We start from the raw sequence: 14083 nt of genomic DNA on the forward strand, positions 1-14083 counted from the left end.
CACTGCATTTTCCATAGGAAGAGACACACTGCACAGTAGAAATGGACTTTTCTACTAATTAATTCGTAGGAAAACCTTTCTTTGAATGAACACACATATTCTTCAGGTCATTGTGTATGTTGTCTTTGATATTTTTAGACTATTTTATGCATGCTTATGATGGAACCACTCATTCCTGTCATCTTGCCTATATGTAATCTTACCATGTTTAGTATCTATGAATTTGCCTTCTGATGATCTAAACGAGCGTGTATATTATATGTTGGTACATAGGCAATATATTAGTGTCCTGAGAATCTTTAGTAATTTCGATTCAAGTTCCATATGCAAAGTACCATGCTTCCACACAAAGGGTCATAAAAACTCCCCAGTATCTCCAAACTCCCACTTGGGATTCCGGCCTTTCTCATTGGACAAGCCCATCTTGAGAGGCGTGAATCTTCTCCGACCTTAAAGGCCTCACACCAGTGACCCGCCCCTAGTCGATGGTTCTGTTAGGTTCTGAGAAAATGTGAGCTCCAACGCTCCAGGACACCCTAAGTTGTGCCAGGCTTCGGCCTTGACTTTTCCATTCACCAAGATTCTCTGACTCAAACTGGTTCTTTTTCATTAACCAACTTCTGCAAAGATCAATTTGAACCTTCAGACTGCATCAAGCCTCTCTTTCAGACAGACGAGACATGCAAGTATTCAAACTTAGGTTTTATTAATTGATACATTAAGTATCATAACGCACCTTTTTACAAAGGTGCGTTTGAACTAAGAATCTGATGTTTCCTTGAGGCAGTAGATCTACTGAATAAATTCTTATTTTCTCTCTTAAAATTCTTATTTTCTCTCCTCTTTACTGCTTAAACTTTAACCCTTTCCTATACCAACTGTATGCGTGTGTGTATGTTAGACCAGTTTAAGTGTTTATGTAGTATGTTAGACTAGTTTAAGTGTTTATGTAGTTAATAAAATCTTACTTGTATCACACTTGACGTTGTTCATTGTTTGCTCATAACTGGAGTCACTTAATCATGCAGATTTATGCTACAAGCTCTGTGTAGAATTGTACATTAAGTTATTTCCCTTAACCAGGAAATTAACGTTCTTAGAATTGACAGACAGTTAACCCTGAGAGGTCAAGTAAATATCTACAGCGAATCTAAATATTTATAATTAATTATAACTAGTTATGATTAATTATTCATATTTCCCCATGAGCTGTTTCGCTAAAGTGTTATAGTGGCCATGTCTGGCATGATGGTGCAGGACACCATTCTGTGTAATTGCAGCACACATTGTAATGTTTCCGCCACGTTGTCCAGGGACATTGACAATGGCCCTTTGTCCAATGACATTTCTCCCCCTTCTTCTGGTTTTGCGGAGATTGAAGTCCACCTCATCCACATAAATGTATTCATGGATGATAGCATGGGCATCAATCTCCAAAATTCTCTGTAAAAAGACAATAACATGTAGATCAGTATATGCACAACACAGCAGCTTGACTTGGTAGGCGCAAGTCTGATATATTGGAGAAAGTGTTATATGCATACCTCCACAAAGTCATGTCGAAGGTTCTTGATTGTCACAGTTCCTTTCAAATGGGACCTTATACAGCCGTTTTATTCTCAGTTGATTTCTCTGTAGGACACGATGTATTGTTGAGGGGCTCACAGCATTTATGTTAGCAAATATTGTGGCATCATTAAGGATATGATTCCATATTTCACGAATTCTTATAGCATTATTGGCCATTCACGATAGCCGTCTCTTACTCTTCAGTGAACTTGTGACCTCGCCCACCATGAAACCTTCGCCTTGCTACGCTGTAGAAGATTCAAGAAGTGCGAGTGTGTGCCATAAACTGTAACATAATACATACGATTTTATACAATATAGTCAGAAAGTCTTCTTACATTGAGCTGTACAGTATGATAACCCACCAGACTGTGACCAATTGTGCAGTGCACTACAGTAAATGGATTCATGGGTGCTAAAATATGTATTATAGTATACCGCATGTTATGCTGAAATAGCTATTATGTGTACATTACAACATCTACATTACAGTAAATTACATACCTGTTATCATTTCTAAAGGTTCAAATAATACCCACCACTGTAAATCGATGGACTCTCTGTCCAGCCACTCTCATTGTTAGACCATGGTTGATCACATGATCAATGATAGTAGCCCTAATCTCATCAGAGACCACTCTTCTTGTTCCTGGTCGACACATTTATCCGGTGTGCAGGCATATTTATCTTCTCTTAAGCCCTTCTTCTCTCTGAGGAGGAGGGTGTTTAATTCGGCTGGTTTCTGAGGAGAGTTTTGTGCATAAGCCGCCATGTACATTAAACAGGTACGTTAAGTGACTGAGATGCGACCCACGCGCTGCGTGTAAAATTATGATTCATATGTTGAATTATGTGGTTCAACTACTTATTTACATATTTTAACTGCCAGATGTGCACTAAAACGCATTTCTCTTAATCTTGAGCGTGCTTGTTTGTAAGTTTTGGCGAGTGCATGGCCTTCAATGAAGTTAGCATTAGCTTTAGCATTAGCTGTCAAAACATTGCAATCAAATTTATTATGCAACATTTATATTAAACCGTTACTACTGAAATGAACTTTTGTTTGCTGCTGCTGTCCAGATGTGAGCAAACTACGAGTAGAAAATACAATTATAGCTAGTTCTTATGTAAATACTAATGCGGCGTTTTGTATTATGTAAATGATAATACCATAATGTGCTTTTTTTAATATGCACAGATATGTCTCTGTACGTTTTTGTTTGGGCTATACTTTTGTTTAAGCTCGTTGTTTAGCATGTTTGTATGAAACGCTTTCTGACAGGTTGCATAACATGATCTTGACGTTGCATGTAATATTTTGTGAAATGTGTCTTTCAGGTGATTATTCAGGGGTTTCGTAGCTACAGAGATCAGACTGTGGTGGATCCCTTCAGCTCCAAACACAATGTTATAGGTAAGACTGCCCCACTCTTGGCATGTGACATTGTCATCACAGCAGAAATATGTAAAATAGGTCAATCAATCAATAAATAAAACAACAAAATGTAATATATTTTTTAATATGTATTTAAAATCAGACCGTAAAACAGATTTGCCTTAAGCCCGGGATACACTGCATGATTTTTGGCTGTCCCGGACGAAAGATAGCCATCGTGGCGATTTCTGTGATCGTGGCTCTTAATCACTGGTCCTATGTCGTACAGTGAGAGAGGTTCAAAGACTGGCGTTTTCCCGGTCTTGCGACCAAAGATAGCCTACGATAGTTTTCTGACAGTGTCAGAAATTCAGCATGATCAACGCAGAGTGTGTTTGCTGCAACGACCTGCGTCTACTCCGCAGCCAATGAAATTGCAACATGAAATGACGTATTGATCCACGCGACCAGCGACCAAAGTAGAAGGCATACTGGTATGTGGGATACCCATAAAGAACAAATTCTTGTTGAGTTGTGGCAGCAGAGGGCATGTTTGTACGATGTGTCCTCTAGCTGCTATCATGACCGCACCAAAAAGGACATAGCATGGAAGGAGATAGCAGAGGAACTGCAGCTGCCAAGCTCCCTGTGCAAAACTGGCATCCCAAGTTGTCCTCTTTTCCCGAGACATGAGCGGGTCCATATTGCCCTCTTCCGCCGGCGCCTCTTCTTTGTTTCAGCACACATGAAAAGCACAACTGCCAAAGCGCGATCCATCTTGATGTACCGGTATTTGTTTACCACTAGCCCATGCTGATGAAGTTGTGCTAACGTGTGTCGCAGCCGTCGTATAGTCTACATGCTTGTCGTACCCAAGTTTAAACGATCCATGTCGCACAGTGTGATAAAGTAATGATCTTATAGGATTGCTAAAATCGTGCAGTGTATCCCAGGCTTTAGATATTTAATATTTTTGTAATGCGTGTATAAATGTGTATATAACTACATTTTATTTGTCACATACATAACCATATATGACATGCAGTGAAATGATTTTTACAACCAGCCTGTTACATAAAAATAAGACATTTAGAAGTTAAATGTAAAATTATAAATAATAATGTACTAAAATAATATTTAAAAAATAAGTTTAAAACTTTTTTTTTATCATTTCATTTTTCACAGTCGGAAGAAATGGATCAGGAAAGAGTAACTTCTTTTATGGTGAGTAAAATATACCTTTTTTTTTAAACGCATTAATTAATTTAATACATCAAAACACTAAAGGTGCAGGTGAATAGTTTGATGAGCAATTCTTTTTATTCCCCATCAGCCATACAGTTTGTACTCAGTGATGAGTTCAGTCATCTTCGGCCAGAGCAGCGTCTGGCTCTGCTTCACGTGAGTTATTTTATTCTATTTTATTTTGGTTTTTTTAAATATATATTTTACTTCAATAATTTAGGAAAACAAAACAACAACAACAAAGAAAAAAAAAACATTGTGTTATTTATAGATTTTTTTTTTATCCAACATTTTTGTATTTTCCTTGATTATTTCTTATTTTTAATTGTATTTATTAATTTTGTATATCAAAATGTTTTCACTAACTCTGCTAAACTATGTACTTTCATGCATTTTTCAGGAAGGCACTGGTCCTCGAGTCATTTCAGCCTTTGTGGAAATTATATTCGACAACTCGGACAACAGGCTGCCGGTAAGAAATGTATCGTAAATTTTGAGAAGCGCACTAAAGTAAAGGCAGGCGAGTAACAAGACCTCATTGCCCTCAGATTGATAAAGAGGAGGTGTCTCTGCGCCGTGTCATCGGAGCAAAGAAAGACCAGTACTTCTTGGACAAAAAGATGGTCACGTAAGTTTAGTTCTTGTAACACCGCAACATATCAGAAGAGCTTTGACCTCTTAGAGCTGTAGACAAATGAGTTGTGTTCTGTGTGCTTCAGTAAGAACGACGTGATGAACCTGTTAGAGAGCGCTGGTTTCTCCCGCAGCAACCCTTACTACATTGTCAAGCAGGGAAAGGTACGCTAGTGTCCCCTGACATGGGACAAATGTTTAATGGGTGTTTACAGTTATTCATGATTTTATTTAAAACCTGTTATCACTTAAAGGAATAGTTTGTCTAAAAATGAAAATTGTTGTCATTTACTCACATCAACGTTATTCCAGACCTGTATGAGTTTCTTTCTTCTGTTGAACACAAAACAAGATATTTCAAAGAATGTTGGTCGCCAAACAGTTGACGGTAGCCATTGACTTCCATAACATGGTTATCTGCATTCTTCAAAATATCTTCTTTTGTGTTCAATAGAAGAATGAAACTCATACAGGTTTGGATGGTGAGTAAATTATGACAGGATTTTCATTTCTGGGTGAACTTCCCCTTTAAACTGCAGCTAAAACAGTGTTTTCCAGCCCTCTGGGACTGTAGCAAACAACAGCATCTCTTTCATTAAAGGGATAGTTCACCCAAAAATGAAAATTCTGTCGTTAATTACTCACCCTCATGTAATTTCAAACCCGTAAGACCATCGTTCATCTTCGGAGCACAAATTAAGATATTTTTGATGGAATCTGAGAGCTGTCTGACCCTCCATACACAGCAACGCAACTGAAATGTTCCCAAGTCCAGAAACGTAGCAAGGAGATCTGTAAAATAGTCCATGTGACATCAGGGGTTCATCCTCAATTATACGAAGCTACGAGAATTCTTTTTGTGCGCAAAAGAAAAAAAATTATGACTTTATTCAACAATTCATCTCCTCAAAGTCACCATGTAGTGCCATTTTGGAGAATATCAGCTGGATGTAAACGGCGTATGCTGTTCTGTGTCAGCTGTGTCACACGGATATACGCTGTTTCCGTTCAGATCAAATCACAACAGCGTAGGGAACAGATCCGGCGTGACGCAGCTGACACGGAGTAGCATACGCTGTTTACGTCCAGCTGATATTCTCCAAAATGGCACCAGGGTGATGTGGAGGAGACGAATTGTTGAATAAAGTCGTTTCTGGACTTGGGAACATTTCAGTTGCGTTGCTGTCTATGCAGGGTCAGACAGCTCTCAGATTCCATCAAAAATATCTTAATTTGTGTTCCGAAGATGAATGAAGGTCTTACGGGTTTGAAACTACATGAGGGTGAGTAATTAATGATAGAATTTTCATTTTTGGGTGAACTAACCCTTTAACATTTAATGCTCGTTTACAAACAAGAACGTGGCTCTTGGGAGTAAAGTGGTGCTAATGCTGTTGCTGCTACACATTCTAAATGAGTTTGCTCACTTTGTTACACTCATTTTACTGTACGAAACATGAAAATAGATCAATCAGATGGCAACAGCGCCTGACTCTCAGCGTCTGAAGCTGCTCAGAGAGGTGGCCGGCACCAGAGTCTACGATGAGCGCAAAGAGGAGAGTATCTCGCTCATGAAGGAAACAGGTAGACCCTTCACTGATGTGTTTCTATTCAAATGTGTCATCATCAAAGTGAAAATACCATTTATCATTTCCAATCTGGAAATATAGCCTATCGAATAAGAAAACTGGTTGTCCTTGTGTTATTTTGTGAAACCAAAGCACTTTAATGAATCGCTAAATCAGTGCAGGCAACACTGCAGTAGATGCTTTACTGTTGTTTTTTTATGGTCAAAGGTTTGTGATGTGCGGTTTGTTCTTGTGCGTGTGTGTACAGAGGGCAAGCGAGAGAAGATTAATGAGCTGCTAAAGTACATCGAGGAGCGTCTGCACACTCTGGAGGATGAGAAAGAGGAACTGGCTCAGTACCAGAAGTGGGACAAAATGAGAAGAGCTCTAGAGTACACCATCTACAACCAGGAGCTCAACGAGACCCGGGCCAAACTGGACGAGGTACACGCATCAATACACACTATCAAACAGTAAATACATTTGCATTAACACTGTAGAATGTTTTGTTGCTGATCATTTAAAGATGGTGTGATTCCCTCCTCTAGTTGTCCTCTAAGAGAGAGACCTGTGGAGACAAATCTAGACAACTGCGAGATGCTCAACAAGATGCTCGAGACAAAGTGGAGGTAAACTGAGCTCTTCAGTGTGTTCTTGTTCTGGAAAAGTGCTAAAAACACACGTTTTGCATGGGAATTTGTCACATTTTCTTCTGAAAAATTAAAAACAAAATCTAGTGCATTGCACTTTATTTTTAACCAGCTTGTGTATTCACATGTCGGCACATAACAGAAACCTTTTATTTCAAAGACATAGGGGTGGGTGATATACTGGTAGACACGATTAACCAGTAGAAATTTGTCAACCGGTAGAGATTTTTTTATTTTTTGTGCCGCGTCATAAGAACAGACCGGTGTGTAAAACTCTTGGACATATTTTAAAGATTCTATGGCGCGAACTTTAAATATTTCACATACTTTTGAAAAATTTTGAAAATAAGCGCTCATTGTCACAGTTGTAAACACGACAGATTTCTTCTTCTATGAGGGGTTTTGGCATCACGGCATCTTTGTTTCCAGGCAGAACGTCAAAGAACGCGACACACACATCTGGGAATCCTGTAGAATTCAACCAATCCGATGACGACTTCAAAACTCTTGAAGTGTTTCCAATTTTGTGTGCGATATGCATCAAACATTCAGCCAACGGTTCATGGGCGTGACTTGGGGCTGGGCGAGAAATCGATAAAGATAATTATCGAACGATATAAATATAAACGATAACAAGGGTTCGATAAATCTTCGATATAATGTTTGCGGCAAAGGCGGAATGAAAAAGCGCTAGTCATTTGGAGCGCGCCACTCAAAGCGTTTATCCGCTCGGATTAAAGTTCAAACTGCGGCGCAGTGCGAGCTCCACGCGTTACTCGCTGATGAGTCTCGGTCATGTGACCACTGAACAGCGCTGTGAGATCCAGTGTGAAGCACTTGAATTCAGCGAGGAACACAAATAACTTTACAAGCAGATGAAACAGCGCTGACAAACAGCAGAAACACTGTGCGCAACGACACAGTCAGAAGACTTTTTAATCTACAAATCGCCATCATTTACCATGGATTTACTGTAGTAGCACTAACTGCACCATGGTATTGTGTCAGAAATGTGGGTATTCATGTCGAATATTATTAATTTAGACATGTATTAAATGTATTGAAGGAGTAATGGAATATAATTACAGTATTTTTTGTGATTAAGCTATAGCATTTATAAGTGTATTTAGACTACTGTTTTTCATAAATACCCACAAGCCATATACATTTTTTTACCATGGTATTGAGGTGCTATATTTGTGGTTTTAACTCGTGATTTAAATGTATGCTACTATGGAAGACCAATGGTTAAAAAAACACTTAGATAACATTTAGATTGCTATAATTTTTTACAGATATTACTGATTTTAATAATGAACATAAATCTACATCTGCATCCAAACTCAAGCTACTATCAAATGTGTATTTCTAAGAGACAATTTTTTTTAAATATTATTAATATCAGGCAACACAAACTTGTTTCTTGATTTGAAACAATATTACTGATTACTAGAACATGCAGAACTGAGAAAAAAAAAAATTCTTTTAAGATATTTATTTGAAGGAAAAATGACTGGAAAAGTGTAAAGAATTCAAAAACGATGTGTTTGTCTTGTTGTGACCATAAAGAATTAATTAATAAAACCACAATTAACCATCTGGTTTTTACAGCTTTCACATTGGATCAAAAGTCTGCCTTTAAACGTGAAAGAAATAAACATTTTACATTTATCGTGATAATATCGACTAATATGAAAAAAATATATATGTTGTGATAATTTTTTGGCCATATCGCCCAGCCCTAGCGTGACTTCTGAGGCTGAGACTAGTGTGTAACAGCATATTGGATCTGGGCAGCTCTTAAAGTGACAGCAGTCTAATATTCCTGCTGTCTGTCAATTATGTTAACAACAAAAGAGAAAAAATCTCTCACTGCTCTTAATTAAATCACTTTCGCAACTTTAATAAAAATAAATACACATTTAATTTACACAGTGATGAATATGCAGTGTTTTTATTCAATTACTTTATACAAGATATGTAGCATTTCTTATTTGTTCTACTGAAGTTTTGCATTCTATTGATTGTAATTAGTTTCTTATTCTTAATCGCTGACTGCTTACTTGTCTTCAGTGAGCTTGAGTTGTTGTTGTTTTTTTAATTTAGGCAAGCATTAGTTTTTGTGATATTGACACTGACAAGAATTATGAAATTTCTATGGAATCAAATTTTGGTATCAAAGGCCTTATTTAAAGCAAAAATAAATAGTTAATTAGTTAATGAATAGTATATAAATTAATAATAAATAGTTAGTTAGTAATATATAATGTAATATTTAGATATAGTTACCGTCCTTAGAGTGAACAAACCTTCATCACAAGCGAATTTTGAAAAAACTGTGTGAATCTTGTGACTGACTCATTAAAAAAAAACAGTTTATAAGAGTCACTTGCTCATGAATCAAGCACAGACATAGAAAAATGCCTTAAATAATTTAATTTCACTATGAGGGGTCGGACATTTCAGAAAGGATATGAGAGACAGAGCCTTGTTCCTGAAGTCCACCACAGTGTATCCACTAACCAATGGATCCACAAAGCTGCTCATGTGATGGCGACACTGGGCTTGCTCCTCCTCTGTAACCTTATTGGTGATGATGTCCAGCCCTTTGTAAACCTGCAGTGAGAAACCAACGAGATCATATAAACAATGAAGCAGCAAGAAGAAATTGATGTACAGTAAAGTATGGAGGAATGTAGTAAAGGTTGCATGCTTCATACACATTACTGTTTTCGCTTGGTTCATCATGACATGATAACTACATGAAACTTTAAAGAGAATCCTTTCAAAAACTGTCCAGTGAGACAGGCAAAACAGGTCACAATCACTTTTTCGCTCTGTCCTACATAATTGTGTCCTACTATTGTCATGATTCTTCATGAGGATTGTAGTGTTTGTGTGACTATTGTGTAGCAGCAGAAAGACATTTGTGAGCACCTCAACAGAAAGATCTATTATCTTTGATGGACCTCAATGAAAACATTGGATTCCAGTATATGAATGAACAAGAACCAGCTCTGAATTTTCAAGCCTTGTTTTGTGGCATCAGTCTATAAGTAGACACCACAAAGTGTTGTGGTCATTCAAGGAACTTGTCAGGGGTGTCAGCAGGGTTTCAAAATCAAGGGCATGCGTGCACCGCCATGGCTAAATTCAGAACAGTGTACCGCAACTCCTCTGCCCTTGCGTGCCGATTTCGGCAAGTTAGGAAGAAATGCTACTGAATTATTGAGATATTTTCCCTTGTGCTCTCCACAGGACATCCCTGCCAGCGAAATCATGGTGAGGTGAATGGGGAGAACAGCATATGAGGAGAGACAGGAATTCAGTCCATTTTCTCCAGAGCAGAATGGTAAACACTAATAAAGGGGCGCGATTAAAACATGCAGAAGGTCTTAATCGCCTCAGAACTTGGCATGGTACTGCTGTTCTGTTTTTTACTGCCCAAGTAGAACGCCTGCTTTTTAGAGCCAGCCCTCTTGAACGCAATATTTCGAATTTACAGGCTTCTAACTCTGTGAAAACTTGGAATCAATAACAGCTGTTTTTCGATCTTGAAATAAAACTAAAACACAGAGTTGGGTCACTAAGCTTGTTAAGACAGACTAACAAAGAAGGGAGTTTACCAACAACCACATAAACTTTCATAAATGCGGAGCCGGAGTACAAAACGCAACATTTTTGGTCACTGTAACTCTGTTGCTAAAAACAATGTGGTGAAACTAAAGTTCATCAGGTCAGGACAAGTTGCTGAATACGTTTATATGTAAACGTGGGTGTTCATTTGTTAATTTGCCTTGCTATTTTCCATAAACCGCCTGAAAGGACAATCATTCGCTTCAAATCCTCATGAGTTACCTAAAAAGAGCATTTTAAGACCACTAGAAAACTGAATGTTGAGACTGCAGATACTCAGCTAATAATGTAGCATTATGAGGGATCGATACAGCAAATCACATGGCCTGAGAGACCAGCATGCCGGGAGCTCCACAGCGTAAAGAATTCAAAAACAATGTGTTTGTCATGTTCTGACCATAAAGAATTAATGAATAAAACCACAATTAACCATCTGGTTTTTACAGCTTTCACATTGGATCAAAAGTCTGCCTTTAAACGTGAAAGAAATAAACATTTTACATTTATCGTGATAATATCGACTAATATGAAAAAAATATATATGTTGTGATAATTTTTTGGCCATATCGCCCAGCCCTAGCGTGACTTCTGAGGCTGAGACTAGTGTGTAACAGCATATTGGATCTGGGCAGCTCTTAAAGTGACAGCAGTCTAATATTCCTGCTGTCTGTCAATTATGTTAACAACAAAAGAGAAAAAATCTCTCACTGCTCTTAATTAAATCACTTTTGTAACTTTAATAAGAAGAAATGTATATTTAATTTAACAGTGAAGAATATGCAGTGTTTTATACATTTGATTATTTTATACAGTGTATATAGGATTTTTTATTTATCTGTTCTACTGTAGTTTTTTGCCCTATTGCTTGTAATTAGTTTCTTATTCTTATTTAATCACTTCCTGTTTACTTGTCTTCAGTAAGCTTGAGTTTTTTGGCTAGTATTATTTTTTATTGACACTGGTGACAAGAATGATGACATTTCTGTGGTATAGAATATCATAAAGACTCCATTAAAAGCAATCGTGATATATATCATTACCATGGAATAAAATTACTCGTATCGTGATATAAAATTTGTCATATCTTTTTTTCCTTTAGATTAACATGCACTGATGAATTGAGCTCAATAAGACCAAGATCATTTATTGTGAAGGAGATCAGTTTTGATTTCAAGTTCACATTTCATCCAGTCTGTCTAAGAAATTGACTCTACAAACTGAAAATAAAGTATAAAAATATGAAGATTTACTAAGAATCTGCCTTCGCACGTCATAAAGCAGCTTATATATTGTGTAATCTTATCTAACCTCTGTGTCTCTGTAGGAGACTGAGCGTGTGGTGAGGGAGCTGAAGTCTCGAATCTCCGCCATGAAGGAGGAGAAAGAGCAGCTGAGCGCCGAGCGACAGGAGCAGATCAAACAGAGGACCAAACTGGAGCTCAAAGCCAAAGATCTGCAGGACGAGCTGGCAGGAAACAGTGAACAGAGGGTACGACTAGCAGACGCACACACACAAACACATGCACACGCTACAGGCACACATATGGGCTCAACAACACACACATTACGAAGAAGTGCCATCTTGGAAAAGAGAGTTACTTTTTGAAAAAAAAAAAAGACTTTGGTTTTTGTTAAAGTTTAAAGTGATTTTACACTACCGTTTATAAGATAACAAATTTTTATATTCACCCAGGCCGCATTTACAGTGGGGCAAAAAAGTATTTAGTCAGCCACCAATTGTGCAAGTCAGGATTCTTTGAAAGTGTAAAAGAACAGTGTTTGTTTATTAAATCAGTTTTATTTAAATTTTTTTCAAATTCCGTTTTTTCCATTTAAAATTTTTCTGGATTCCATTTTAACTTTCTGGACTCCTTTTTAATGGTTAAATTGAATTGTATTAATCAAAAAGCACGTCTAATTAATTAAGTAAAAAAAAAAAAGTTTGAAATGTGGCCCTATGAAATGTTTTATTTTTCTCACCTTATGTTTTATTGTTACCAGATTCTGTTTTAGCATGTTTAGTTATTTGAATGCATAAAAACTACTTTTATTCTTACAATAGCTTTATGAAATTCTGGAGTTGTGTATTTAAAATTTTCTAGTTATCGAATGAAGGCATATAAAACGTTAATTTAATTGATCTTTTAATGAATGAAAATTCAAATGTATTTTTTGACAAGTAAAGGGGATTTACTATTCAAATTAAAACATGGAAGGAATATTGTGTGACTATTCCTTAAAAAAATTAAGTTTTATTAATTTTTCAACCGTAGTAGTAGGATTACACGCATTCTATTGAATGATCATAATATATTTCTGGCACAATGTCTTTAAGTTAATCCAAACATTTATTTTGACAGGTTGCCGTGAATACCTTTACATTTCTGTGTGTATATATAATTCTTGTTTTACTCAAATGAAACGGTAAAATGCTCATGAAGTGCTAAATTCTATAACGTGCGAATTTTAAATTTTTTTTAAGTAAGACTACATATAAGTAATAAACCCCATGTCCTCAAACAAATACTCACCTGCTTGCTTTTCTCTGTTGCTGTTGCTGAATTGGTCGCTGCAGAAACAAAGCGGTGACCGAATTCACATAAGCAAACACGAATCCACATGCTCACAAATGCAAACACTAACAGCCAGAGAGCTGCAGGAAATGCTGGCAGGCACTAGTGAACAGAGGGTCCGCAGTGTCTCCGTCTGCGTCACTATCTACACACGCTCACTCCAGCCCGGGCTCGTAGCCAGACGCAAACACACATAACGCTTGTGTATCCCTGTATATGCGAAATACACACTTTCGGTCGGCCCTCCTGCAACCTGGCTTGGCTTAGAGAGGCCCCACCTGGCCAAGTGTGTGTGTGCTTTCCTATGGAGGAGAGGCAGAAGTGCGTCATTTGCCCTTTGATTGGTGAATGAGAATGTAGGTTTGCTCAGATGGAGATCCCCTTTGTTCTGCTCATGACGCTGAATCTACACACCTGTTTGTGTGCAGTTTATTCTTCTCCATTTAAATTTGAACACCTTACGCATTTATGCAAAATTTATTTAGGCTTTCTATAAGAAGACTCAAGAATTGATGTCGCTATTTGTGATTTAATACTCTGTCCCCTCTTGCCTCCTGTCCAACAGAAACGGCTGCTTAAAGAGCGTCAGAAGCTTCTGGAGAAGATTGAAGAAAAACAGAAGGAGCTGCAGGAAACAGAACCCAAATTTAACGCTGTGAAAGAAAGAGAGGAGCGAGGAATTTCCCGGTAAACTCTTTGAAGTGTTAAAGGGCCCATGAAGGTGGGGAGCATGGACTTCTTTTTTGTGTTGACGTACTTACTATTGAAACAGGAAGCTGGGGTGGGACAAATTTTTTATTTTTTCTTATAAATAACTAATATTTTTTTCCGTCA

At 37.5% G+C, this 14083-nt stretch overlaps 1 protein-coding gene across 1 annotated transcript in view; it reads left to right on the forward strand.

Moving 5' to 3' along the window:
- The first annotated feature begins 2230 nt into the window (after nt 1-2230).
- Nucleotides 2231-14083, forward strand: part of LOC107602667 (structural maintenance of chromosomes protein 3) — a 27241-nt gene continuing 15388 nt past the window's right edge. Inside the window, exons 1-12 of the mRNA XM_016295230.1 lie at nt 2231-2354; nt 2908-2983; nt 4130-4168; nt 4278-4345; nt 4590-4661; nt 4738-4817; nt 4909-4987; nt 6289-6406; nt 6659-6834; nt 6939-7019; nt 12001-12165; nt 13815-13936. Of these exons, the coding sequence (XP_016150716.1) occupies nt 2340-2354; nt 2908-2983; nt 4130-4168; nt 4278-4345; nt 4590-4661; nt 4738-4817; nt 4909-4987; nt 6289-6406; nt 6659-6834; nt 6939-7019; nt 12001-12165; nt 13815-13936 (1091 nt within the window). The 5' untranslated portion in view covers nt 2231-2339. The remainder of the gene's footprint in view (nt 2355-2907; nt 2984-4129; nt 4169-4277; nt 4346-4589; nt 4662-4737; nt 4818-4908; nt 4988-6288; nt 6407-6658; nt 6835-6938; nt 7020-12000; nt 12166-13814; nt 13937-14083) is intronic.

Source organism: Sinocyclocheilus grahami, unplaced genomic scaffold (genome assembly GCF_001515645.1).
Source record: "Sinocyclocheilus grahami isolate Dianchi unplaced genomic scaffold, SAMN03320097.WGS_v1.1 scaffold332.1, whole genome shotgun sequence".
Taxonomy (NCBI): Eukaryota; Metazoa; Chordata; class Actinopteri; order Cypriniformes; family Cyprinidae; genus Sinocyclocheilus; species Sinocyclocheilus grahami.